Here is a 25,843-nt window from a genome sequence, read left to right on the forward strand (position 1 = left end):
TAAATCAATTTAGAGATAAAAATTAGAATATTTAAAAAGTAATATAACATTCTTGAGCTCGGTATGGACAGAATAAATGATGTTGAGATGGAAATTAAAAAAAAAACGCCATCAATATTTTAACTCAGTAATAATTTATTTTTGTTTGCCCAACACGTTCATCTATAGTGTACAACACATCAAATATTTGTTTACATTTTTAGTATTATTTCTATATTTTTTTTCTTTTGTAATTAGTCCTAGATCTCTGTATTTTATGTTTATGTTGTACAATAAAGTATATTAACATTAACATAAGCTTATTCTTAAATTATGCTTAAGTATTTTCATACCATACATGCGAATTTCATCGTGAAGTTTTTTTGTATCAGCGAGAGCTCGTACGAGATAAATTGTATATAAGCCCGTCTGGGTAGGTAATACCCACTCATCAGATATTCTACCGCCAAACAGCAGTACTTAGTATTGTTGTGTACCGGTTTGAAGGGTGAATGAGCCAGTGTAACTACAGGCACAAGGGACGTAACATCTTAGCTCCCAAGGTTGGTGGCGCATTGGTGTAATGTAAGGAATGGTTATTATTTCTCACAGCGTCAGTGTCTATAGGCCGTATCAGGTGATCTATTTGCCTGTCCACCTACATACAACAAAAAAAAAATAATCAAGCATATTGAAATACAGAGGTGCCTTTTCATTTCGTTAATCTCCCAATTAGTGACTTATATCAATAAATAAATGAATACGTATTTCCATATACGTGTTTCCAATTCAATAATGTCAAATGCACCTTTTCAGGGAAATCATTAATCTATGATTTTCCAATTCATTCCATGCGATTGGACGCAGAAACATCGTTCTCATTTCAATGTTATTCAATGGATATTTTTAAGCTACCGAACCACTTGCAAGCGAAGAGAATGCTAACGCAACGTAAGGTTATCTAAAGCTGGAGTCACATGATCGAGCTAGCTAGCAACTATATCTTAAGATCATGTTTTTAAATTAAAAATGTATAGTGTTACAACTATTTTGTATTTTTTTTAGTAAACTCGATATTTCCGGACTTCCGGATATTTTTAATAAATTGTGTATACTTACAGTTCAAAGAAATCATTGTAGAGGTACAAGAAGGAAAGTTAAACTAATAACACCTAGTTTCCGACTTCGAAAAGTCAATACACCCTTCCCGGGGCATTTGTTTCTATAATGAGATTCTACGGTTATTGTTAAATCAGCCTATAAAAAATATATCTTAATAACTTTGATAAATAAGGTAGGTATATTACTCAATATAAAATTATATTGAAGATAAAAAAGCTTAGACAAAGTATTTATTATATATACATTTAATTATAATTTATCCAATATAATCTGTAATTAAAATAGTTTCGTACCGATTCTTCTCCATAGAATCTACTTTCCAAACCGGTGGTAACTGTAACATGACGATTCAAAAGTGAATATTTTTAAATTGATTAACATAGATGATCTGCAATAAAACTAGATAGTAATTATTTATTTTGGATGTAGAGTTAGAAAACATTCTGTACAATATCTATCTTTAGAAACCACGCTTTGTATTACTTGTAGATCCATCGACTCGTTCATCCTTCAATCGAAATTAGCCAATTTAGGCAGTAGAATAACTAATAAGGAGGTACTCCCAATGGGCCGACAATTACGATTTGAGTAAATGAGGATAGACTGAATAAATGGCTCAGATACATATAAAGTCAGGTGTACGAACTGCAGTTCAATTCAGTCGAACGACAAGTTAGTGTTCGGATGGTAATATCTAGTATGTAGTAGTTGTTGTTGTATATCGATGTCACTGATATCTACCCGTTGGAAAGTTAGAACGGGAGAATCGAAAATACCTATACTGATATGTCCTAGGTATATTTATCAGGCAATATCTCAGTTCTACAGTTTAAACATTCTAAAGAATTCATAGTTCGATTTCATAACTTATCGAGTTATATATGTTTTACTTTTATTTAATTTCCAATATAAAATAAGTTTAGTATTTCTATCTTTGTTATGTCTTGATTTCAATTATCGTATAATTTTGTTATTAAAATATGATTTAATTTTTTTTTATATTGGTTTATATTTTTGAAGCTTAATGTTATTTACATTTTGAATGTTTCTATATCATTTGTTAATTTTAATCGTTTAGTAATAAGTTGATTGTGGAGATATTTCAATAAATATATCACATATACACACATATATACAGTAAGAGAAACTAATTTGTTACTGTAAATTAGATTGTATGTTAAGCTTTTTGTACTTTATCACATACTATAAAGTCATTCTCTTTGTTTTATTAATATAATATTCATATATTTTCCTCTATTATTTACAGGTTTACCAATGTACTCGTAGAAAATAACGTCCATTATATTCAATTCATAAATAAACTAACAACCCATTTGTATAATTTAAAACTGGAACATCATTATTACAAAGGACCTTTTAGCATTAACACTGTATATACATACAATATAGTGTTAATACAGCGTATGTACGTCCAGGCAGTATAACCTTACCGATGTAAAAAATATATATTAATCCGAATTTAGAACAAAAAAAAATCCCTTTATAAACTTGTCACTCTTACTTTGAACAAAACAATTATTTTATAAAATGAAAGCAAGCCAACAAATTTCATTTTAAAACTAAATGACTATAATTAACTTACAGCCTCAGGATACTTAAAAAACTGTATAGAAATGAGAAACAATATTATTGCATCAAATAAAGATTTCAAGATGTTTTTAAACAGCTGAATAAGTTGCTAGAAGAATAAAAAAAAAAATTTTTTTTTCGTCGACGAATTACGCCAACCGTTTCTTCAAGCAAAGCATCTAAAAGGCGAACTTTATGCATAATTACTGTCTCTCATTTAAATATTTTCAACTTTCCACTTGTTACTAAAAGCATTGTGTATAAAGTTTATAATGTATACGAATGAAAATGGGACGATGGGATGAAGAACGTAATATACAACTTGAACCGGCTAAGAATGGTCGACGTTCTATTTTAATTGTGTCACCTATTCTGACACAGAAATATCGAACACGAACACGATACTTTAATAACGAATAATTAAAATGATTATTGATTGATGAAAATTAAAAGATACATTGATTCGAATCAAATTGTGAATAATGTTTACTACTAAGGAATTCCTCAAAACCAGATCTGATTTTGTTGATGATAAATAGGTGGACGAGAAAATGGGCCACCTGATGATAAGTAGTAACCCTCTCTTATATATAAGGGCGCTGTATGAAATATTAACCATTCCATTCATCGCCAATGCACCACCAACATTGGAGCTAAGATGTTATGTCCCTTGTGCCTTCAGTTACATTGGCTTACTCACCCTTCAAACCGGAATACAACAGTACTGCTTGGTTTTGGAATGTCTGATGAGTGGGTGGTAGCTACCTAGACGGGCTAGCACAACGTCTTATTAACAAGAAAATATTAAAAAAAAATATTTTTAATAATACATTTAAAAAACTGTCGTGCCCATCATAGTCTCATATTACAAAATATGACTGTTTGGCTAATAATACATAACACGACTAGAAGATGATTAGGTATTACTTAATAACAATATTAAAAATGCCGTAATGGCCGAGATGGCCCACTGGCTAGAACGCGTGCATCTTAACCGATGATTTCGGGTTCAAACCCAGGCAGACACCACTGAAATTTCATGTGCTTAATTTGTGTTTATAATTCATCTCGTGCTCGGCGGTGAAAGAAAACATCGTGAGGAAACCTGCATGTGTCTAATTTCAACGAAATTCTGCCACATGTGTATTCCGCCAACCCGCATTAGAGCAGCGTGGTGGAATATGCTCCAAACCTTCTCCTCAAAGGGAGAGGAGGCCTTTATCCCAGCAGTGGGACATTTACGGGCTGCTAATACTAATATTAAAAAAAATACCTAAGCAATAAATATATATATATATATTTAAGTCTAAAAAGCGCTTATAAAATGTATCGATATAAAAAATATATTCCTTATTTTTATTATATAGTAAATAATGCAAAACATGGTGCTAAATTGCAAAAATATTTTAACAAGTTATTTTACTTTTATTACCTCCACCAAAATTAGTCCGTCGACGAGACCGGTTAATTTTTCACCCGAAGTATTGCTAATTCGATACAACGGGGAACAATTTCGCCAGCATACTTACCAACTTTCGAAGCGTTCATCATTTGTGCTGTAGTTATTTTTAATTTTGATATATACATATTCGAGTGAGACTTCAATGTAAATAATAACTTATATAAATGTTTGGTGATGTATTCTAATTCAATTTTACTTTTTACCTTATCCTAATATTGTAAACGGCGTATAATTGATACACAGATAACACACAGATTATATATAGATTTATTCTGTACAGTAGCACTATAATCTTAACATACACATAAAACACACACACACATACACAACCTGTAAGGATTCTTTTTAAAACAAAAAAAGAATTAATTGAAATTTCAGGAAACTTATATCTTTTCAGGACAGCGTTATTTAACAAGGATTTCAACAATGGCCTTTACACATCCTCTTAAACGTGCTCTGAGAGCAGAATAGCAAATAACTCATCCTTTTATACTTAATCTAGGCGGGTATAACGTCAATTTCAAACTTTCATAGCGGCTTGCTGAAGCTTGGCGCATTAACCGTGCATTTTCAATATCTAGAGTTAAACTCTTAAGCCTATGTCATAATAACAGGCGACAGCGGATTACTGTTAGGGTCAATTTTTGTTTGAGTACTCTGTGAAGTACACATCTTTAATTAATACAGTTGAAAATATTAAATGTGCATGTTTCTATAATTGTATAAATATATAGTTGTATATTGTTATAGTTGTAATAAAAATGTAGCTTAGAAGAATAATTACACAGTTTTCTTTTATTTTTTTTACTTTGATTAATCAAATCTTAGTTTTTTGACTTTCCATAACTAAATGATCTCCGTATCCGGTCTCGTTAAAAAGTTTAAAGTCGTATTCCTGATATTAATTTCTCTATAAAAGCTAAGCATAAAAATTAGGTTAATTTTTAGTGTAAAGTGTGTGCTGATTATAGTTAATTGAGGTTTATTTTTGTTAATATAAGCATGTCCATATAAAATATAAGCTTTGATTGTGATGCAGTCGGAAAATAAAAACATACAGGATAATTAATAGTGTTACTAAAAATAATTACAAATATAAAATAAAGTAAAAAAAAAGGCGAAAGGTAAAAAAAAATTATAAGAATTGCTTTAACTCCCGCTATTTCCCTTACAGAATCACGACCACTAAACAACACCGCGTGGTTAAACACAGCTCACAAATCGAGTGGGGCCCGGTATTGCCTTCGTTTCGACAACTCGTTACGAACTCTCTCAGTGAAAAAGTTTTAGTTGCATCGCCTATAGAGTATTGCTTTGTGTAACGGATGTTAAGCGTTGTTATATCGGACTACTGACCGACTATTTAAAGTACTATCCGGGACTAAATATACTTTCAAATTATTAAAGGCACGAATATGCTATGATTTTAAATTATTGTTGATCTTAGTTTTAGTTTTTATATTAAAGGGTAAAAAAAACACGGATGACTAAGTACTTTTTCTATCAGTTTTTCCAAAGAGCAGTGGAGCAGTGAAAATGTCAAACTTCTTAGTCAATACAATTAAAAGATACGTAGAACATACATATATAGTGTCGTTTATGACTTGTACTCTCTCTGACGGACACTCACCAGGAAATGAAATCCTATTAGGTACGTCTCGTTCACGTTGACATAGATTCATGATACTAGGCAAAAATATGTCATGTAGTACAAGTAAAGGGAAAATGTCTATGTGACTCGATTCCATTGATAGAAAAACTACTTACATATAAGTTTGTAAGGAACCGTAAGTGCGTGAGTCCTCCATGAGCGTTTTTATTATATATGACGACCTCACCGGTACACCGGTTTTCATGGGTAAGCCACTCCGAGTCGATGTAGAAAAAGTTTATTAGTTTTCTATGTTGTCTTGGGTCTGGGTGTTTGTGATATCGTCGTTTCTTCTGATTTTCCATAACACAAGTACTTTAGCTACTTAAATTGGAATCAGAGTAATGTATACATTACTTTGATTTCTGTCAAATTTTATAGTAATGTTGTCCAATATTTATTTATTTCTTTATTAATTAATTTATTTATAAGTCGCTTTATTATTAATACGGACATTGTAAAATGTCCTCTTTATTTAATCATCATGCTGTCTGGGTGGCGAGTAGTCGACTTGCTTTCAGTTCAGTTGCTCAGTGTACGTTGATACACTACATGCCTAGGATATACTCAATGTTACAACGTTCAATGTTTTGTGACGTGTTTTGGACGATACCCATGGTACAGTACGTTGACTTTCATCCACTTATGACTGTAAATATATATACAGAATTGGATTAAATACATAGTGCTTATATTATGTATATTTATACAGTGACAATTCAATTAAATTTTTATCTTTGTTTTTTCGTACTCATATTACGTGGTATACACGTATATAGTAAAGATGTATGATGTACGCTAGTCGAACCATATATATCTGATATTCCATAGTATTATCCAGTCATATTGAGCATCATGACATCTCGTTCTAATTTCAAATTTGTATTGTATCTCTGCATTTATGTATTTTAATAGCATGAATCAATTGTTCTTAACATACCTATAAACGTTCTCTCCTACACTCCCTAAGGTTAGATGATAGAGAACGCTTTTAGTAGTAAAATTTTGTATATTTAATATTGTATAATAAAGTATTTAATAAAAAATAATAAATTGTATAGTAAAGTATTTAATAATAATAAAGCCATGAACAAATAAAGTATTCATTTAACATGTGGTATTTATTTTTATTATACACTTCATTGAATAGGTATTCAAGATCTGCTTACTATTTCTTGTTCAAAAACCTGGATTATGGAATTTGAAAATTTCATTAAGGATAATTTAATCAACGGAACCTGGTGGAAGGGTTTTGTGCAAGTCTGGGTAAGTACTCTCTCATCAGATATTATCCCGACGGCAATATTTAGTATTGTTGTGTTCCCACTTGAAGCGTGGGTAAATCTTGTTTCTCAATGTTAATATTTTTTATAACCACGTGACGTCTATTAGTATTACAAAAGACTCTAAGCTCCAATGGGGCCCCCGTATACTTAGATTGGCGAATAGACTCAGCAAACTACGCGGTAAAAAACTGAGACTTTTGACTGACGTTGGCATGGTTCCCCTTGTAGTATTTCATTTATTTCTATAGTATAATTATGTCTTATGCCATTCTACTCTGTAATGCAGCGGATATTAATACCATTTTTGTATTGCAAGAGAGGTTATAGATTGCATGAATAGCCCGTTCGTGCAACTGGACCCAAAAGATTCGTTAACGTGAATAAAGATTTTTGACTTTGACTTTAACTATGACCATCTCTTTCCATCAGATGACACATTTGCTCGTCTACCTACGTATGTAAATTGTACATATATCATAAACAAAATGAACAATATTAACCATTAATAAGCCTCCAAATTTCCCACTTCTGGGCTAAGGTCTCCTCTCCCTTTGAGGAGAAGGTTTGGAGCATATTCCACCACGTTGCTCCAACGCGGGTTGGTTGTCTCCACGTGGCAGAATTTCGTTGAAATTAGACACATACAGGTTTCCTCCTGATATTTTCCTTCACCGTCAAGCACTAGATGAATTATAAACACTAATTAAGCACATGAAAATTCAGTGATTATCGGTTAAGATACACGCGTTATAACCATTGGGCCATCTCGGTTCACAAACGAAACAATGAACGCTCAATAATTATTCCCTCGCTCTCATAATCCCATGGAACGGCATATCCGATGAGCTGGAAAGAGTTCAGGCATAGGTTCAACGGATTTATCTGTGTTCCGAGAGACATGAGCCATAAGAACGGAAGCATTATAAGCGAGTCGCTACAGTCACGGGGAAGTCAGAGTGGCTTATACTATAACAGTATCACCCTCGATCGGCTAAAAAGACTCTCACCTATCAAGTTATAGTAATTAAGATGCAATTCCTTAGTTATTAAATGTAAAATAATAATAATAATAAATTGACGACACAGGTATACGGTAAAAACCAATGAGTTTATGTTTGTACTAGGCTTTTGTATTTGTGTATATTACATTATGTTCGATGTTTTACCATTCATTTTTCTAAAATACATAATCGTATGAACACCACAGTCGCCTGGGAGTATTTGTTATACTAGATGTGACATTTAGTTAATATTTTTTTAAATCAATCTCTTTTCGGCGCAATTTTAAACAAAATTCAATATTTAATTGTATTATTACTATTTATAGCATGGTTGCTAAAAGAGCAGAAGGCTCTTGATGATGATGATGGAAAGTACCTATTACGGTACAAGGACAGCTGCAGTAGAGGAAGGCATGCAGGGGCGTTACCAGCTTTTAAGAAATGAGTAGGCTCTTTTCTTTAAAGGTCTTAAGCCATATCAGTTTAGAAGGATCGCCAGTGAAGGAGGTAGCCACAGAGTGGTTGTGGTTAGCACATGCTCTATCGGTTTGGTCGAACTGATTTACAATTCACTTGCTAGATTTGATCCGTACGAGTGCATACTAACGTGTCAAAGCTCGTAGTTGGCCTGTTTGAGATCGTGTAACTTCGAAACGCCTTGACCAATTCAGTTTATATTCACTAAATTATTTAATATGTTGTATTTATTTTGTTTCGTCCAAACTATCATTAATAGTAATACAATGGATCCGGTAAGTGGTAACTTTTACGTCATTTTCATTCCAATAAGAGATTTTGTCAATAAAAAATAATTATAGATATTCATTTTTCTTCAAAAAATATTTTAATTTTATTACAAATTGAACAATAAATAGAACAGTATTTTAACCTAGAATATTAAATCATCAGATTATGGTTTCATAAATAAAATATTCAATATCTTCTAGTCACCAGAAAATTTAAACCAGAAAGTAAAGTTTGATATATAAAAAAATAAAATATTGTTTACCAAAGTAGGGATTTGTAAGCATTCAAAACATTTAATGTATAAAGCCTCAGCGGTCCCAGTGCAGATACGCATTTTTTTTAGACGTAATTGTTTGTTAAGATGAATTTGTGTCCTTGAACTCACAGGAGTTAACTTAGGAAATACAACAAGAGCGAGCGTAATAAATCAATCAGTAATATTATTATGATTTTGTCTGTGAAACTTTCTGTTATAAATGAAAAACAGTACCAATACGGGTACACTGTTGTCCTAGAAATAATACTTACATCAAATGTCTACAACAAAGTATATAATAGTAGTAAGTACATATTCTGTAGTTGTAGGTATATCTCATCACCTAATAACGCGTGCTTATAATGAAAAGACAATTGAAAGAACAATAAAGTGTCAAGTTAGACGCGTGCGTAGACGATAGAAAAAGTTTGCTATTGTATAATATTCCAGTAGAATTGATATTAAAAGGAACTTCATTCAAACTTTGTTATAACTTATTCAATTATCAGACATTCGAAAATTAAAATAGTTTTTTTTTTTTTTTTAATAAGATTTTCAAACGTTAATGCCAAAATCTTCTTATATACTTAGGTACTTGGAGGTAGGGCTTTGTGCAACCCCGTCTGGGTAGGTACCACCCACTCATCAGATATTCTACCGCAAAACTGCAGTACTCAGTATTGTTGTGTTGCGGTTTGAAGGGTGAATAAGTCAGTGTAACTACAGGGCGGTGGTGACTACTTACCATTTTTACATAACATTAGCAGCCTGTAAATTTTCCACAGCTGGGATAAGGCCTCCTCTCCCTTTGAGGAGAAGGTTTGGAGCATATTCCACCACGCTGTTACAATGTGGGTTGGTTGAATACACATGTGGCAGAATTTCGTTGAAGTTAGACACATGCAGGTTTCCTCACGATGTTTTCCTTCACCGCCGAGCACGAGATGAATTATAAACACAAATTAAGCACATGAATATTCAGTGGCGCTTGCCTGGGTTTGAACCCGAAATCATCGGTTAAGATGCACGCGTTCTTATAAAAAAAAACTTTATCTTCTACGAGATCGGTTATGGTCTTATTTTAAAGCTCCAGCTCCAGCTCCAGCCGTAGATGTGCAGAAAGTTAAAGATAATTCTTAATTACAATTTACTAAATTGTTACGATAAATTAATAATTTTAGAGAGCGGAAAAAGATTACTGACTGGGTAGAGAGCGGTCCTAGGGCTGTAAAAAAAAAAATGTTTAACTTGCGAACTTGAATAATATTTGAGTTGGAATAAATTTGATATTACAATATTCTCTTTTACTTAGCACACGATTAATTTTTAATCGCATCATTTCTATTTCAAATGTTTTTATTTATTGTGAAAAAAAGACAAATAAATAGGCCTCATAATGAAATACCTTCGCCCATAATCACTGCACTTACGTTGGAACCGGAACACAGCAATAAAAAAGAAAGATTTATGGCGGTAGATTAATTCATTAGTGGATGACTCATAAAGGCCTACGTAGAGAAACACAATACGTTGTGTTATTACCATTTATATATATACATATATATAATAATAAAAAAAAATATGGATTTGAATTTTTAAGTTAATTATTGTTTCCAATATGCTTTCTACTCTGATGAAGATTAGCAGCAATGTTTTTTTTACTTACAATACATTAGTAATATAGGTAATCGCTGTGAACACACTCAACTTCCATAAAACGGCTGCATTTTATTCGCCAAAATTGGATAAGATTTACTTTTCACTTAACCTTATTAAAAACCGTTTTCTCTAGACTACATTGTAAAAAATCTAATTTAGTGCACATTTAATTTTTATTCCTTTTTATTACACAGCATTTTACGTTATAGAAGTTTATTTTTTATGAAATATGTATAACAAAATAATAATAAATATATATTTTTAAATAAAACAATGAACCCAATCACGCATATAATTTTATTAAGTCGACTGTAGCTAGGCTTTTTCTATACCTCGTTAGTTATATAATTGACAAATAATGTAAATTATTACTTTAGGGTACAAAAATAAAATGTAAAAATCACTATCTACGTGTTACTGGTTTATTACAATGATCACGAAAGAAACTTCAAAGATGACTCATACTATACTATATATATTATATTTTACATGATTTAGAATACGTGCGATCTATGTTGACAGTCAGAACTCCGTCGCGAGTCCAGCGCTGTGAATTAAGTCCTTAGGAAATAAAGTTTGGATTGGAGAGTTAAGATTATACATGACTGACCCATATTTCATATTCATTCAAGACAGCCAGCTTAGCTCGTGCGAAATACTTTGAAATTTAATTCACAAAACAATATACTAATTTAACTTTTACGAATACGATTTCTCCAATATTAAAGAATAATCCAGAAAAAAACAAATTAATGTTAAAATATTAACCAAGCAGAAAACATTTTTAATTTTTTAATTTTAATTGTTATATTTTAATTATAAATTAAAAAAAAAATCGGAATAAATGATATAACAAACCAGTTATCTTGAAATATTTTGATTGGCGCTTTTCTTCAAATCGTATCGTATTTCATGAAGAATTTAAAATTTTATTCACTATTCATTATTACAAAAAAAATTGAACTAAAAAAAAAAAACATTTTAAATACAGACTAAAATTTAAGCAATATCTTTTAATATTTCCTTAAAAAAGATGTTACAAATTATCCCACATTTCCAAGTTGATAAACCAAGTCATTAGTAACAGCCGAGGAGCAACGAATATAGACTTCAGCTTGTGTGCCATAGAGAAATATGTAAAATTATTAAAATCATGTTCAAGAATATTTATAAAATATTTTATACAATGTAACTACAGAAACACGATGCTATAGGAGTATTCATAGACGATTTAAATCTAAGTACAAAATTTTTAAATGTAATCATTCTATATTATTAATATATCTGTTACGTTAAGGTGTGTTCGTTTTTTAAAATGATGTCACTGAATTCAAATGTTTATTAAAATGTATTTCTAAATCATATTTGTCTTTCGCTGTAATAAACAAACTTATATTTTTATTAATACATTCCATTTCTACCTAAATATCTATTACATTTCCTATCAGTCTGTCAACAACAGTATTTCTACAATATATTTAGTTTTTAACGTACGTAAGTACGTATAGGTATATACATTAAAAATATCGTCTTTAATACTAATAAGTGCTATTTATTCGATAAACATCTAAGCTATTAAAAACATCAACACTTATTTATTTCGTTTCGTTAACAACATTGTGTGTTACAAATTTTTAATTTATTTGTTTTATTAATAAATTTTATCGTTAATTTTAGTATACAGTTTTATAATATATTACCTTATGAAATTCTGTCCTATGTATGTTTTTATATCGAATTTCATAGCGACCTGATTCTATTTTAAAATATTGTTCAACAAATTTTAAAAAGCTGTATTTTTCGAAGATTTCTGTAGTAAAGATAGAGTGTTTGGCTTATATCCAGACCGAAATGCTGTCGGCTGTATTTCTGATCCTAATTTACGAAGTATATTATTTTGTCAGGAGTTTATGACTGTTATGAATTATATTTATATTTTGCGTTTTTATACAAGCGAAAATCACTATTATATAAAACATATCTAAGCATATGTCAGAATTATATAAAAAGCGTTTATCAAATATTTCATTGTCTTCTTATTTAAAACATTACCTATAGCTGAAATTTTTCTTTGGTAAATTTATTTATATATACAACTTTGGTAAAAAATTATTTCATATTTCAAATATATATAATTTATATCAATAAAAATGCTGTATATTTGAATTTAATTGAAACAAAACATATATGTAAATATTTTCCAAATAAAACAATCTTCAATAATAAAATCGATAGTTTTAAATGAAGACGAGCGACTTGAGCATTACAAAATACCTAGAAGTCCCACACTCTTCATCATTCATTATATAATAATAATTATTAATTTACAATACATTATTCACTTATATATAATATAGTAAGTACATGTTAGATTAACCGACGATATTAGGAAGTAACTCGCAAATCTACAACTTCAAATTGTTTATGTCACTTCACTAAAGTCGTGTTATACACTAAATGGTCTTAGTCACGATACTACTATCACTTGGGCTGGAACTATCTTCTAGTCTGTGATTTTTGAGGTCCTGTAACAAGAGAAAATGGCATCTGATTATTTTACTTATTATTTCATTACATATATTAATTCGTTTTATATTTCCAGTAGGACCAGTTTTTCATGACACTTCAGTAGTTACAAATTGTTATGTTTATAAAATTTGAATATTAATGTCTTTATGAAAATATGATGGTTTGAAAATAAGGACCGTTAGGAAAATCGTTAAAGCCACTCGTATGTAAAAAGGTTTACTCCATCTAAATAATTTATGGTCATATAAAAACGATCCCTACTCCCTTTTTAGTAAAGCCTACTTTTCAATGTACTCCGTTATGAATTATGTAATAATATATGGATCAAAGAAATAAATAATATTCTTCTTAGCATGAAATTGATGTTTTGTTTTTGCTTTCATTGTGTTCAGAGTAAGGTTTCATGGAAGCAAGAGTATAGATTAAATATTGGAATATCCTTTAATATATATTACGGCTAAGTTCTTTTATTTTTGCCTTTGATCTTGCTTTATCTTATGTAAATGACACATTTCTAGGCCGTCACTTTAAAGAGATTAATTACTTCGCTGCGATTTAGTGAAAACGTGTTAGAGTGTCTCTTTATGGAGAATGATATGAATCTTAAATCCTTAATCTCGATTTAAGTACTGAAATGTTTCAAGGTGTAATGTCTTGGCTTACTAGATATAAAATGTCAAGTCTAGTTTGTAAAAGCCACAGCAGTTTTTGCTTGAATATATTTTTAATAGATAATAAAGACTACAAAGAGACGATGATTATGTAGAATAACAATATATATAGTTGTCTGTTAAGTTCAAATAAAAATGATTTCAACGAAACTCGGATAGACGCTGGAAGACGTAAGGGGCCCGTTTATTAGAATCTTCCATTGTTCACTGTAGTGGAAATGTCATATACATTTCCACGGTTACATGTGAGAATAAAATTTTTAATTGAAAATAAACTATTATATTTAATACAATTAGACGTCAGACAGTCCAACGAACACATTTTGTTTACATGATGTTTGATAATTTATTTTAATTGAGTGACTCGTTTAACGAATCGCCCGAACATATGGTTATACTCTTTGTATAATTAAATTATCGCAATCTAAACGATTTATATCGACGACGAACATATGGCTAGACTCTGTTTAAGCGCGCTAATTTCATGCTTGCATTGCATTAATGTCCAATATTAATGCCCTTTACAAGGTCTAATTGAATACTTTTGCTTATAAAATAATGACACAAAAAACTACATGAAAACCCTTTATGACCAATGTTTTAATGTGGTTGCGGCCACTACTAGTATATAAATAAAGATGTCTATTTTATATTCCACGGCGGAGTTCCGTCCACTAACATTAATGGAGCCATAACGAAGTAAACTGCTTATTGCGGGTCGATATAAGTCTCAAAGGTTTTAAAAAGATGAAATTTTTATCCTACAACAGCTCAGTCTAACGCATTTCGAAATTTTGTCAATATTAATATAAGTACATATCACGATATCCCTAAATTATACTTGAAAATTGAAAGAAAAAACATAATTTAATCCGAAATCGAATTAAAACACGTCACCACAATGTTTTGGACCATCGTCATTCGTATAAGTTATTTGTTTTGTATCACTACATAGTATAAAACAAAGTCGCTTCCCGCTGTCTGTCCCTATGTATGCTTAGATCTTTAAAACTACGCAATGGATTTTCATGCGTTTTTTATTGATAGAGTGATTCGAGAGGAAGATTTATATGTATAACACATGCATTATATAGATGAGAAATACTGATAATTTTACAGGTTTCTAATGTGACGTCGTTTATTGCGCTTAAATTGCAAACGAAGGCTGAACCCTACGAGACAGATCAAAGTAATGTACTACAGTATTGTATACCTTAAAAAGTCCGCGATGGTATATGTCTATCTCTTAGGGATAACCTTATTTGCAGTAACCAGTAGCTTGCATTTTAATTACATGAATCTAGACACGCGGAAGCGTGTCAGCCAAGTTCTAGTAACAGAACTGGCGAGCAGCACCGTGTGTAATACACACGGTGCTATAATTCGTATATGAGAACTAGTCAAGTCAAACCTTAGGCAACAATATATTATCCCAAGTTATAAGAAGAAATGATATTTTATGTAGTTATAAATAAATTTCAGAAAGGACTATTTAACTTGGCACAAATTTAGATCTCACTTTTGTCGTTGAAGACAACAACCAAGGTATATATCATAATATTTAACTTGGCTCTCATTTTTAAATTTATGTTTTTGATGGGATATATCTATAAATGAAATTAAAATTTTCCTTTTTAACTAAATTGAGTAAAAATTAATCAAAGATCGAACATATTATATATTCAACCAACTTAACATAAGGCGACCGTAACGAAAAACCAATGTCCTGGTCACACCTGTGTTATAAAGCAACTTGACACCATTTTGTTATAGTTCATCACTTGGTCGCACAGGTGGGACCCTACCCTAAAATATGTTACCGCGTCGCTCGTTTTATTCGATCGTGCAAATTCCACCCCTTAATATGTCCGTGGAATCAGAAAGTTTGTGTTAGATTTTGGTCAGTTTAATATCGAAGGATTCAGTCAACGAACATTTAAGGCAACCTTTAAGTTATCCCTACTATTCCTTGAGTAACAAACCGTACTATTTTCTATAAGTGGATATGCCAATAGCCTTAACGGATCAAAAAAGGGAATCTTTCGAAAGCTGAATGATTTACGGTTGAAATATCAAAAAATTCTGATAAATCTTTTTAATATATATTTTATCATATCAGTAAGTAGTATTTGTTTTTTTTTTCTATTATCAGACTGTATTGTATACAAAAATAATGCAATTTAATGGGTATTACAATAGCAGGCCAAAAATATGCCATTGCTGGATGAAAATTGCTTATTTATTTGTGTTGTTTCACTGAGATATGCAGAATTTATTGTGCATTTACCTATGGAAAATTCTTGTGATTTTATTCTTATCTATGGTATGGTTAGTTTATAGTCTATACTAATATTGTAAATGAGAAAGTAACTCTGTCTTTCTTGAGCACTTTCAAGGTCAAACGACTAAACCGAATTTGATGAAAACTGGCATGGAGCTAGCTTGAACCTCAAGGAAGGACATAGGTTTCTTTTAAATGCCTACTGGATGTGAAACTATCAATAAAAAGCGAGAGATGTCGCAGGCGCCGACTAGTCATTAATAAAATTGATCGTGACCCGAAATCTATATACTTAATTGCTTGAGTCATCACCTTATTGTACATATTGTATGTTTTTTAAAATATTTTTTAGCAATATTTAAAGGGATCATGTGACTTCATTTAGTTATAAAGTCATAGTCAGAAGTAAATCTTGAATTAAGACTGAAAGAAAACAAAGTCATCTTAATAATTGCACTGCTTGTTCATTCCCCCCATTTATTTATGTCATATAGTTATTATCAATATGTTTTAGCCATATGTGCCTTCTCGGCTACACAGATTATTTATGGTTATATAATAGCTTTAATATTATGTTCAACGTACTCTAGATGTTGCCATCCGTTGCACTACGATCTCTAGCCTGTCTCCGGCAGCAGCTATCAATGGAACTGTTAGACAACAATCGTAGTCAACCGTTCTCGTTCCGTTCACCTGTAACAAACAATTAAAGTCTATAAGTTTTATCAAAACAATAACATAAGGTTGAAAATCCCTTGAAATGCTTGTAATTATTTATTTGTAATTCTATTTTGGAATATCCTATTTTTATCGTGGAACTTAGTGGCTATTTTTTATTTGGGGCATTTTTTTTTTATTCTGACGTAAATTTTGAATATTCTGTGTACTATTCGAAAAATATTTATTACATTTATTAAATAAATCAAAACATATAATAATATACACAACCTGATCGTTTATTACTATTTTGCTATTTAATGCTGTACGTATTCATAAAGGTATATATATATATATATATATTTTCACTTTTATTTTATTTTAACTTCCATATTGTACTAAATAATTTATTTATTTCTTGAATTATATAGCAATGCCACCAGCCAATAGCAATGCAATACAAGTTAATTAACAGCCTGTAATAGTTCCACTCCACGGTCTCCTGCCTGCTTGATTAGTGCGGCATTGTGTGATTTTGTGAATTAAACGTGTGAGCCATTTTCGTTCGATAAGTTAACCTTTGCTCACGATATTTTCCTTCAATTGGAACAGTAGATGAATTACAAACACGAATAAGCCGTAAAGGTTCTCGTTATCTGAACGCTGGCCCATCTCAGTTCAGCAAAGCAATGTTAATTCGATACGACGTTTTGTAATAAATATTAACGTAAGTTGTTATTTTTTTATCTATTCATACCTGTAAGATTCTATCATAAGGCCTTAACAGACCGACAATGTCCGCTGGCCCGCCTTTTCTTATTCTATTAATATAAACTCCCCGTTCATATAAACCATCCGATACAGAAAAACCGTAGTCATCATAAATAGCATCCTTGTATAGAATTACATGGTGTATGGACCCTCTTGCGGGTGAAAGAGTTTCGCTACTGTAGAGGCCTGTAAGAAATAAGGATTGTCTTAATAGATATTTGAAAAAACGTAGCATTATATAATATTTAATATAAATTTTAGTTTTAACGTGAAATTGTTTTTGCAAAACTGCTAATGATTGAATGAAAAAAATCTATGTGTTTTTTGTAAGTGAAGTGATAAGCGTAATCTTCGGAATAATTATTACGTAATGTTTGTTCTATTTGGAAATATTAACATTTTATTTTTGTAAAGTAAACTAACAGCTCGTAAATGTACTTACTTACGCGCTATGTTATATGTTAATAACAATTTTACAAAAAAACATTCACCAACCGATAATTAAAATATGACTTTAACATACATTTCGACAAAAATAAATAACATTTATTTTAAGACCATATTATTGTAGCCTTAAATCATGAACTTTAAACTTTGGTGAAACATTCATTTTGAGCTACATGAGAATATACATCTAATTCTGGCTGAATTAATTATTTATATAAGAATAAAACTTACTTGGCATATCATTTTCATAAATAGGACTAGCAGAGAATTGAAAGCTAGTTCCTGGCACGGTCGGTTTTAGCGGAGACTTTTGAGGCGTCGTGACGGTATAAATTCCATTATTTAAATAATCGCTATCCCAGTTCGGTCGTCGACTTTTCGGCGAAACGATACCGTACGGTCCCATTTGGACGTAATCGCATTTACAGGATGACTTCTCCATATTATGTAACTGGCAGTCCTTCATATTCGACGTAAGTATTTCTATTTGCTGTACGTCGTCCTCTCTCGTTATATTCTGTTTGTTTTTCAAAGTATTATCTGGTATTATACAAGTATTTTCGTAATGGAAAGTCTTGAGAGAATTATTTAGTGAGTAGTTAGGTAGCGGTAGATCGTGAATGCTGTAAGGGGCCGCCGAATTGAAACTGGATGCCATAAGTTTATCTTCATCTGTTGGTGAGTAGGGCTGCTTATCTAATATTCGACTTTTATCTGGTACCGCATATTCTATTACATCCGAATTACCTAAAAAGGAACGTTGGTAATATATATTTAAAGCCGAAACCTTTTAGTTTAGTTTTCTTTGAGGAAACGTTTTTTTTTAATTCAGGCGATTGATTTTTACTTGTTTTTTTTTTAAAGAAAATTATAATTTGATAAAATATTGTTCCATTGCTTTTATTTTGGGACTGTTTAATACGTGTATTTTAATATTGAGATAATACGATTATATATCATATTTTTAGCGCTATCATACTATGAAATGAGATTGTGGGTACGGTAAATGCAATTCTTTTAAAATATTATCTTGAAATATTAAAAGGTATTATCACATTTAAAACCTAAAGATGTTTATATTATTACCACAATTAGCACTAGTCCTGACGGGAGTGTTCTGATCCCAGGATTCTACTGCACTATCGTTTGATAGTCCCGGGCTGGAAGTTGAATGACTTGAATCTCTTACGCTCGATTCAGCACAATCTAAGGAATATAAAAATTAAAAACAAATGAATCATCACGTTAAATAAATTTTACATAATAATTGCTGTTAGTCGAACACAAAATAAATTGATAATACTCATAATTTACATGTGTTTTTAAAAATATGTGTACACGTCTTAAGAATGAATTAATTATGCTCAGATTTAATATTAAATAAGGAAGTTATGACGTAGCGAGTACATATTGTAATATGGGATTTTAACCACGTCCAATTTTCAAATGATAATTGAATATTGACAAATCAACTATTTTCAAAATAAATTTGGAGATATTTAAGTAGTCAAATAGTTTATTGTTAGCCCATTAAAAACTAAGAAGTTTTCTATGGAATTTAATTTAGTTTATTGTTTTTAGAGCAAACATCTCGTATTATAAAACTTTATTATTGTGCCAATAACGTGACATTGTGGTGACTTTTTGTAATGAAAAAACTTAAATTGTTTGACCGCAAAACTCTCGATGAGTTTCCAGCAAATACAGTACTCGTAACTTTTATTACACATAAAACGGAAATCGCAAGGTTGAAATTACATTTATTTGAGCTAAATCAATATTATGAATCCTTAATCTGGTTCGTGAAAACACATATATTATTACGAAATATATTGTATAAATAAACAGAGTCAATTGTTCAACTAAAAGGGATTATTGTGAACATATTTAAAGCTGATGCGGCATTTAATATTTAAAAACAAACTAGGATCATTTTTAGTGATCTGCATGTTCGTAAATCTTTAGACATACTTTTATAAGAATTATTTATACGTCACTTAAAATTACATATTATATTTATAATACACGTTGAAAGTTATTAATTAGGGTGATACCATAGGATTATAGGATGTTAAATGGTACGGCATAAATGGGACCAAATGACTGGAATTTAAGTTGAGATAATTTCTTACCTGTCACTTTTCTACACATCTGCAATTGAACTCGCTGTCCACTTTGCTGTAATAATTTTATCGCTTCAGACAGAGGTTTATTTAATACACTTTCTCCATTAATGCTGAGCAATTCGTCTCCTATTGCCAATTTACCACATTTTTCTGCTAACCCTCCTGTAATTAAAAAAGGTATATTTTATTTTTCATTAAATTTAAACATACCTAAATACTAAGAATATTTTTTAAAATTACCTTCAACAAGTCCGCTTAATAGGATTGGTTGTGTTACATCCTCACTTCCCGCGATCGTCAAACCTAATGGTCCATTTTCCTGTCTTATTATTTCGATCATAAAAACTGCCGTATTACCATTGTCGCTACCGTGACTTCTTTCGCTTTCCTTTGCACTATTATTAGGACTATCTGTATGATGGCCTGAATCTTCTCCACTGTGAACTACAGCCTTAGTTTCAATATTACTAAAACTTTGTAAAGTCAACTTGGCATTATGTTTGTGGATATTCGACCAGTCTTCGGTGAGGTCACGTTTGCGGATTTTCAATGTTATTATATCTTCGGGTGAGTTTTGTAATATATTGAAAGCTGTATCCTACAAAATTACATATAAAATGTTAATTTAAATAAATAATAAGACTATCGATTACAATTTTTTTAACTTATAACTCAATACTGCTGGTATGGAAATAATAACTAATTAATTATATTTAAAAATATTGGTTGAATTTCATGTAGGTATTATAGGAGAATTTTTTGTTTGAGTACAATATGATATTACCAAAGATAAGTTATGCAACGGTTGACTGTTGATAGCCAAGAGCTGATCGCCAGGTGCGAGTGCGCCACTTCTGTGTGCGACTGAACCAGGTTTGATATCTGATATTACCATTGGTTCTTCGTTACTGAGGAGTTTTTGCTTACAGCCTGTAATAAAAATGAGCTCTTATTAAGAATTGCTTAATTATTTAATGTTAATACGTTGTTAAAATATAAAGGTAGTGTTCTATTCAATCATACATTATTATAAATCTAAATAGCTGTGAAAGCTAAAGCTACTTGTTCAAGACTTAAACGAGCACTATAACATAGTCACAGAAGCTAAGAGGGCTGACAATGTAATTATCACATCAAATCAAGTCACAAGTTGAGAGACCAAAAGTTTCTAACAAGATTAGCTTTGCTCACAAGGACGTTGCTTACGAAATGCAATCAGCTCGTGGTGCTTTAAATTGTATGTGTTTTGAATTAAATTTTAATGATAATTCTTATTATTTTATATTATTTTAAGTTTTCTTTTTAAGGTTGATAAGTTATTGCACCATCTACTATAAGCACCAACGCTTGAAACATGACGCTGGCAGAAATTTAAACTACTTCCTATACGATATCGGCACTGTCAAACTTGTCGTCATCGGAATCGAAGATCCTTTGAGTCTGTACTAACACTGGCTCACAAAAAAAAAATTGACAACATTGACGACGCTCCGGTAGAAAATACAGACTAAAGTATTATCATCAATTCTTGTAAAAGCAAAATCGTGGGAGCTTTAAAGGTGGTTATTAATTTTACAAAATAATATTATTTTATTTATTACCTGTTATTGTAACACCAAGTCCTGCCGATGTTTTAGCTAGTTTTACATTAAACACCCCACTTGAAGCTTCTATTGTATTCGGCATACTAAATTCCACGTTTAATGTCAAATATTTTGGATTATGTGAATCGTTTCGCCTTTGTAATATCTCATTCGCGACATCCGCTGTTAAATTTTCATGACCATTGATCGACATCACCCTGTCTCTTATCTGTAGACACCCGGATCTGAATTGCAAATATTTGTGTAAATAATTATACAATCAATATTACATTCTGTATTAGCACTTAAGATTTAAAGCTAAATACGCCACTATAGTTCGTTGCGCATGTATTGTTGAAAATATATATTTAAAATAATATGTAATTAAATATTATTACCTGAATGCAGGAGATTGTGTTGCAACATGTGAAATAATTAAGGTAGCATTTTCATCATGAACAGCCAAACCGCTAGTTTGTCCCGGGGGCACTTCTAACTGTATATTCAACGATTCTGTCCTACATACTCCCATGTTCATGTAATTCTGCTGCCCATCTATTGAATTAATTAACACTATGTAACGTTTAAAACAAATACATTGTTGTGATCCCAAACTAAGAGAATTAATTAGAACACAATAAGTCCTAAGTAAATATTAACTTGGCCCTAATCCAAGGCCCCTCGTTCATTAAACGGGCAAAAAATATTTGTCCTGTTTCGAATTTCAAAGTCCTGATTTTCAAGTTTGAGGGAATTATTTATGTTGTGATGAAGAGATTCGCAAATGATCAATTTTGATCATTTCACAAAGCAATATTATTTAATATGACTAGACGCAAGTCAAAAGTAACAATAATATATGAAGTTCTCACTTTTAAGTTACACTTACACATATATTTTTTAATATTATTATTATAATTTTTTAAATCAACAGCAAAAAAATGGTTTTATCTCCTTACCATAATCATCTTGTAGTCCTAGTTTTGGCATCGAACTTTGCCTGTAATTTCTTTGTCTCGGTTTTTTTGGATTTAACGTTGAAGCACCAGACATCGAGTTTTCTAAAAATAGTATGTCATCAAAATCATATAACATTTTTAATCCTAAAGAGTAACTATTATATACTGTCAAAATTGGTCCAGCAGTTCCAGAGATTAGCCGGAACAAACAGACAGACAAACAAAAATTGTAAAAAAAAATTTTTTGTTAAATATGTGCCATATATAACATTAGTAAATAGCGGTTATTTTAATATCACAAACAGACACTCCGATTTTATTATATGTATGTATATGTATAGATATACGTATGTATATGTATATGCATAGGCACGACCTTTTATTGTATTTTTTTTTTTGGTCTGTTTATTATTATAAACATGAAATAAATAAATTTTAAATATATAATAAATAAATAAATTTATAAAAAAAAATCAATCTTCTTCGTAATGTTCATAATCAAAGATATTTCATAATTTTTTGAATCTTCAATTAAATTAGAACATGGAAATACACATATATCGAATACTATCTTAAGATTACTATAACAGATAATTATTATCAAATTCATGTTATTCCACGTTTTGCTGCTACAGTGTAATAAAAAAATCGCATCGAAATAATATCACAATTGGGGAAGGTACTAAACGTTACTCCGAAGCAATAAAAGTGAAACAAAGGCAAAATAGCGAGACGCGTAACATCAATAACAATATAACATTATTAAAATAAGATTTTGATTACAAGTAACTCGTTGTTTGTGAACTAAATGAGGAAGATAAAACTTTACGAACGGATTTCAACAATTTTAAGAGAATTAGGATTAAACTTTGGCCAATTCTATAACTATACAAAGGAACTACAATATTTTGACTATAATGTGCAAAGTTTCGTGTTCATTACGTTTCAAAGTGATACTTGGACCAATTTATAGACGATATTAGTTGAAATGAAAATTTAAATAAACGATTTTCTGAATTCAACTAAGTTGTTTTTAATGCATTAAAAACCAAATTTTTCATCAACTTATTATTTCATTTCAGAGATGTTATTTTAAAAATACCCCTTTCTTTTGAATATCAACAATTTGTGGTTTCCATAGAAGTGCTATAGAAAGTTATTATTATTAAGCTAATTATTTAATTAGATAATCCAGCTTTAACAAAAAATCACATCGATTGATTGATATATTGATAGATATTTATCCAAAAGAATATTAAACGCTCGACGCTTCACGTTTAACCTTTTTGAAAACTTTATTCTAAGTTCTAGTAGATTCAACCGCAAGAATCTCTGAGTTGTTGAAGAATTAACTCCGTAATCATTCCCTTGCTACCTAATTTGTTGTTGGCCAAATTCCGATGTGCTTAGAATTTGATTATTGGAAATTATGCAAACTTATAGTGGAATATACTGTTTTTATGTAGTCTACTAATCTATTACTTACTTACTTATATTTTAGCTCATTTGGATAAAGTAATTATTGTCAAACATTGCTTTAATATTCAAAAAGAATGTTAATCCTGTAAAAGGTATTATTTTTTATTTACAATTTGTATATGCTCTACATATAAAATAGATTTTTACTTTTAAGGGTTTTATTAAAGACATGTTAACAGACATTTTAATATTTAAAGTACCTCTCGTGAACCTTCCGCCATGAGCTAGAACGTGTCTTGGTGCGACGTGTAACCGCGTAAATCCAGCTTCACAATTTTCAAGATAACACATAACTTCTTCTGCCGTGTAATTGTTTCCATCTATGACATGATCATCAAAAGCTAACAGCTGATCGCCAGGATGTAATGCACCACATCTGTGGGAGATAAAATTTTAAGCAATCATAGCATTGAAATATTGTTTAATTGATTTTAAAGGATTTCTTTAATTACAACGATTTCCATAAAATATTAGCATTTATTATGTAGATTCTTAAGTCTATTTTGAAAATTAATATTTATATCATGCAACTAACTACTTTATAGAGCTGTTATAAATTTAAACTTAATATAGAAGTTGACCTTGTATATTAAACCACTATTAGTACAATAAATATAAATTTTATGCACACTAAAATAAATTAAAATCAATATAGCGTATTTAATACGTCAATCAAAACTTAAGCAAAAATAACCTAAAATAAATTGATCAATTTAATTTGAAAGTGGGTTTAGACTTGCCCTTAATAAACTACAACTCATACCATAATTACGAAATGAAGCACCAATATTTCTCAGTTTTCGTATAATTTAACATAAACAATAATAATATAATATACTAATAGTATTTAGCATAGTATTAACTCATTACTTTTTATATGCAAATAATATGTCGTTTCATCTATATAGGCTCCTCTTGTTAACGAGGCAATCAAAACTATCGGCTGTGACGTATTGATTTAATTTGTTGTTGTATAGATTTTGATAATAAATAGATTTACTGTAGCTGTATGTAGCTTAGGCACTATTAGGTCTATACCAGTTTAAATGATAGAGTCATCAAACTTACGTTCGGAACAAATCAAGATACTTTTCTGGCTGACTTACAAATTTACTTTAGAATTCGGATCGGCGTAGTTCTAGTATAATTGTTCTCGTCAGCGTTTTGGAAAAGATTTATTTGTGTAGGTGTGTATTTGCAAACCATTATAGGAATTTACTTTAGATATTTCAATTCATTACCCATAAGGGTTATTAAAAGGCATTTTGATTTCGCTATTATAGCATGGTAGTTTATTAAATTGTACAGTCACGGGACACTGGTAGATTTGAAACATCCAAATTGGTAGTGATTGAAAGAATTTATAGTCTAACAAAACCAACGAGTAATCAAATATGTATTCAAATAAGTAAGGAGTCTCGTTACTAAAATAGATAAGCTACTATATTGAGCTATAATTAAATTATTTTCATTATATTTATAATCAATAATAAACAGAGAATCAAAATTCTTCGGGTAACCAAAATTTCTTTTTTGGTCCGAAAATTATCCATCTGCTGTTAAGTGGTCATCACTACCTATAGACAT

General features: G+C 30.6%; 1 protein-coding gene across 3 annotated transcripts in view; it reads right to left on the reverse strand.

The window, feature by feature from the left end:
• Positions 1-12,455: 12,455 nt before the first annotated feature.
• LOC125063976 (glutamate receptor-interacting protein 1) overlaps positions 12,456-25,843 on the reverse strand; it is a 308,367-nt gene continuing 294,979 nt past the window's right edge. For all 3 annotated transcript variants that reach the window (XM_047670731.1, XM_047670730.1, XM_047670732.1), the window contains 12 exons: positions 24,457-24,632; positions 22,778-22,879; positions 22,217-22,373; positions 21,837-22,063; positions 21,020-21,165; positions 20,476-20,833; positions 20,242-20,397; positions 19,196-19,315; positions 18,341-18,856; positions 17,649-17,848; positions 16,820-16,927; positions 12,456-13,278 (listed from right to left, as the gene is read on the reverse strand). In XM_047670731.1, coding sequence (XP_047526687.1) covers positions 13,207-13,278; positions 16,820-16,927; positions 17,649-17,848; positions 18,341-18,856; positions 19,196-19,315; positions 20,242-20,397; positions 20,476-20,833; positions 21,020-21,165; positions 21,837-22,063; positions 22,217-22,373; positions 22,778-22,879; positions 24,457-24,632 — 2,338 coding nt within the window. In that variant the 3' untranslated portion in view covers positions 12,456-13,206. The remainder of the gene's footprint in view (positions 13,279-16,819; positions 16,928-17,648; positions 17,849-18,340; positions 18,857-19,195; positions 19,316-20,241; positions 20,398-20,475; positions 20,834-21,019; positions 21,166-21,836; positions 22,064-22,216; positions 22,374-22,777; positions 22,880-24,456; positions 24,633-25,843) is intronic.

This window comes from Vanessa atalanta, chromosome 5, assembly GCF_905147765.1.
Source record: "Vanessa atalanta chromosome 5, ilVanAtal1.2, whole genome shotgun sequence".
NCBI lineage: Eukaryota > Metazoa > Arthropoda > Insecta > Lepidoptera > Nymphalidae > Vanessa > Vanessa atalanta.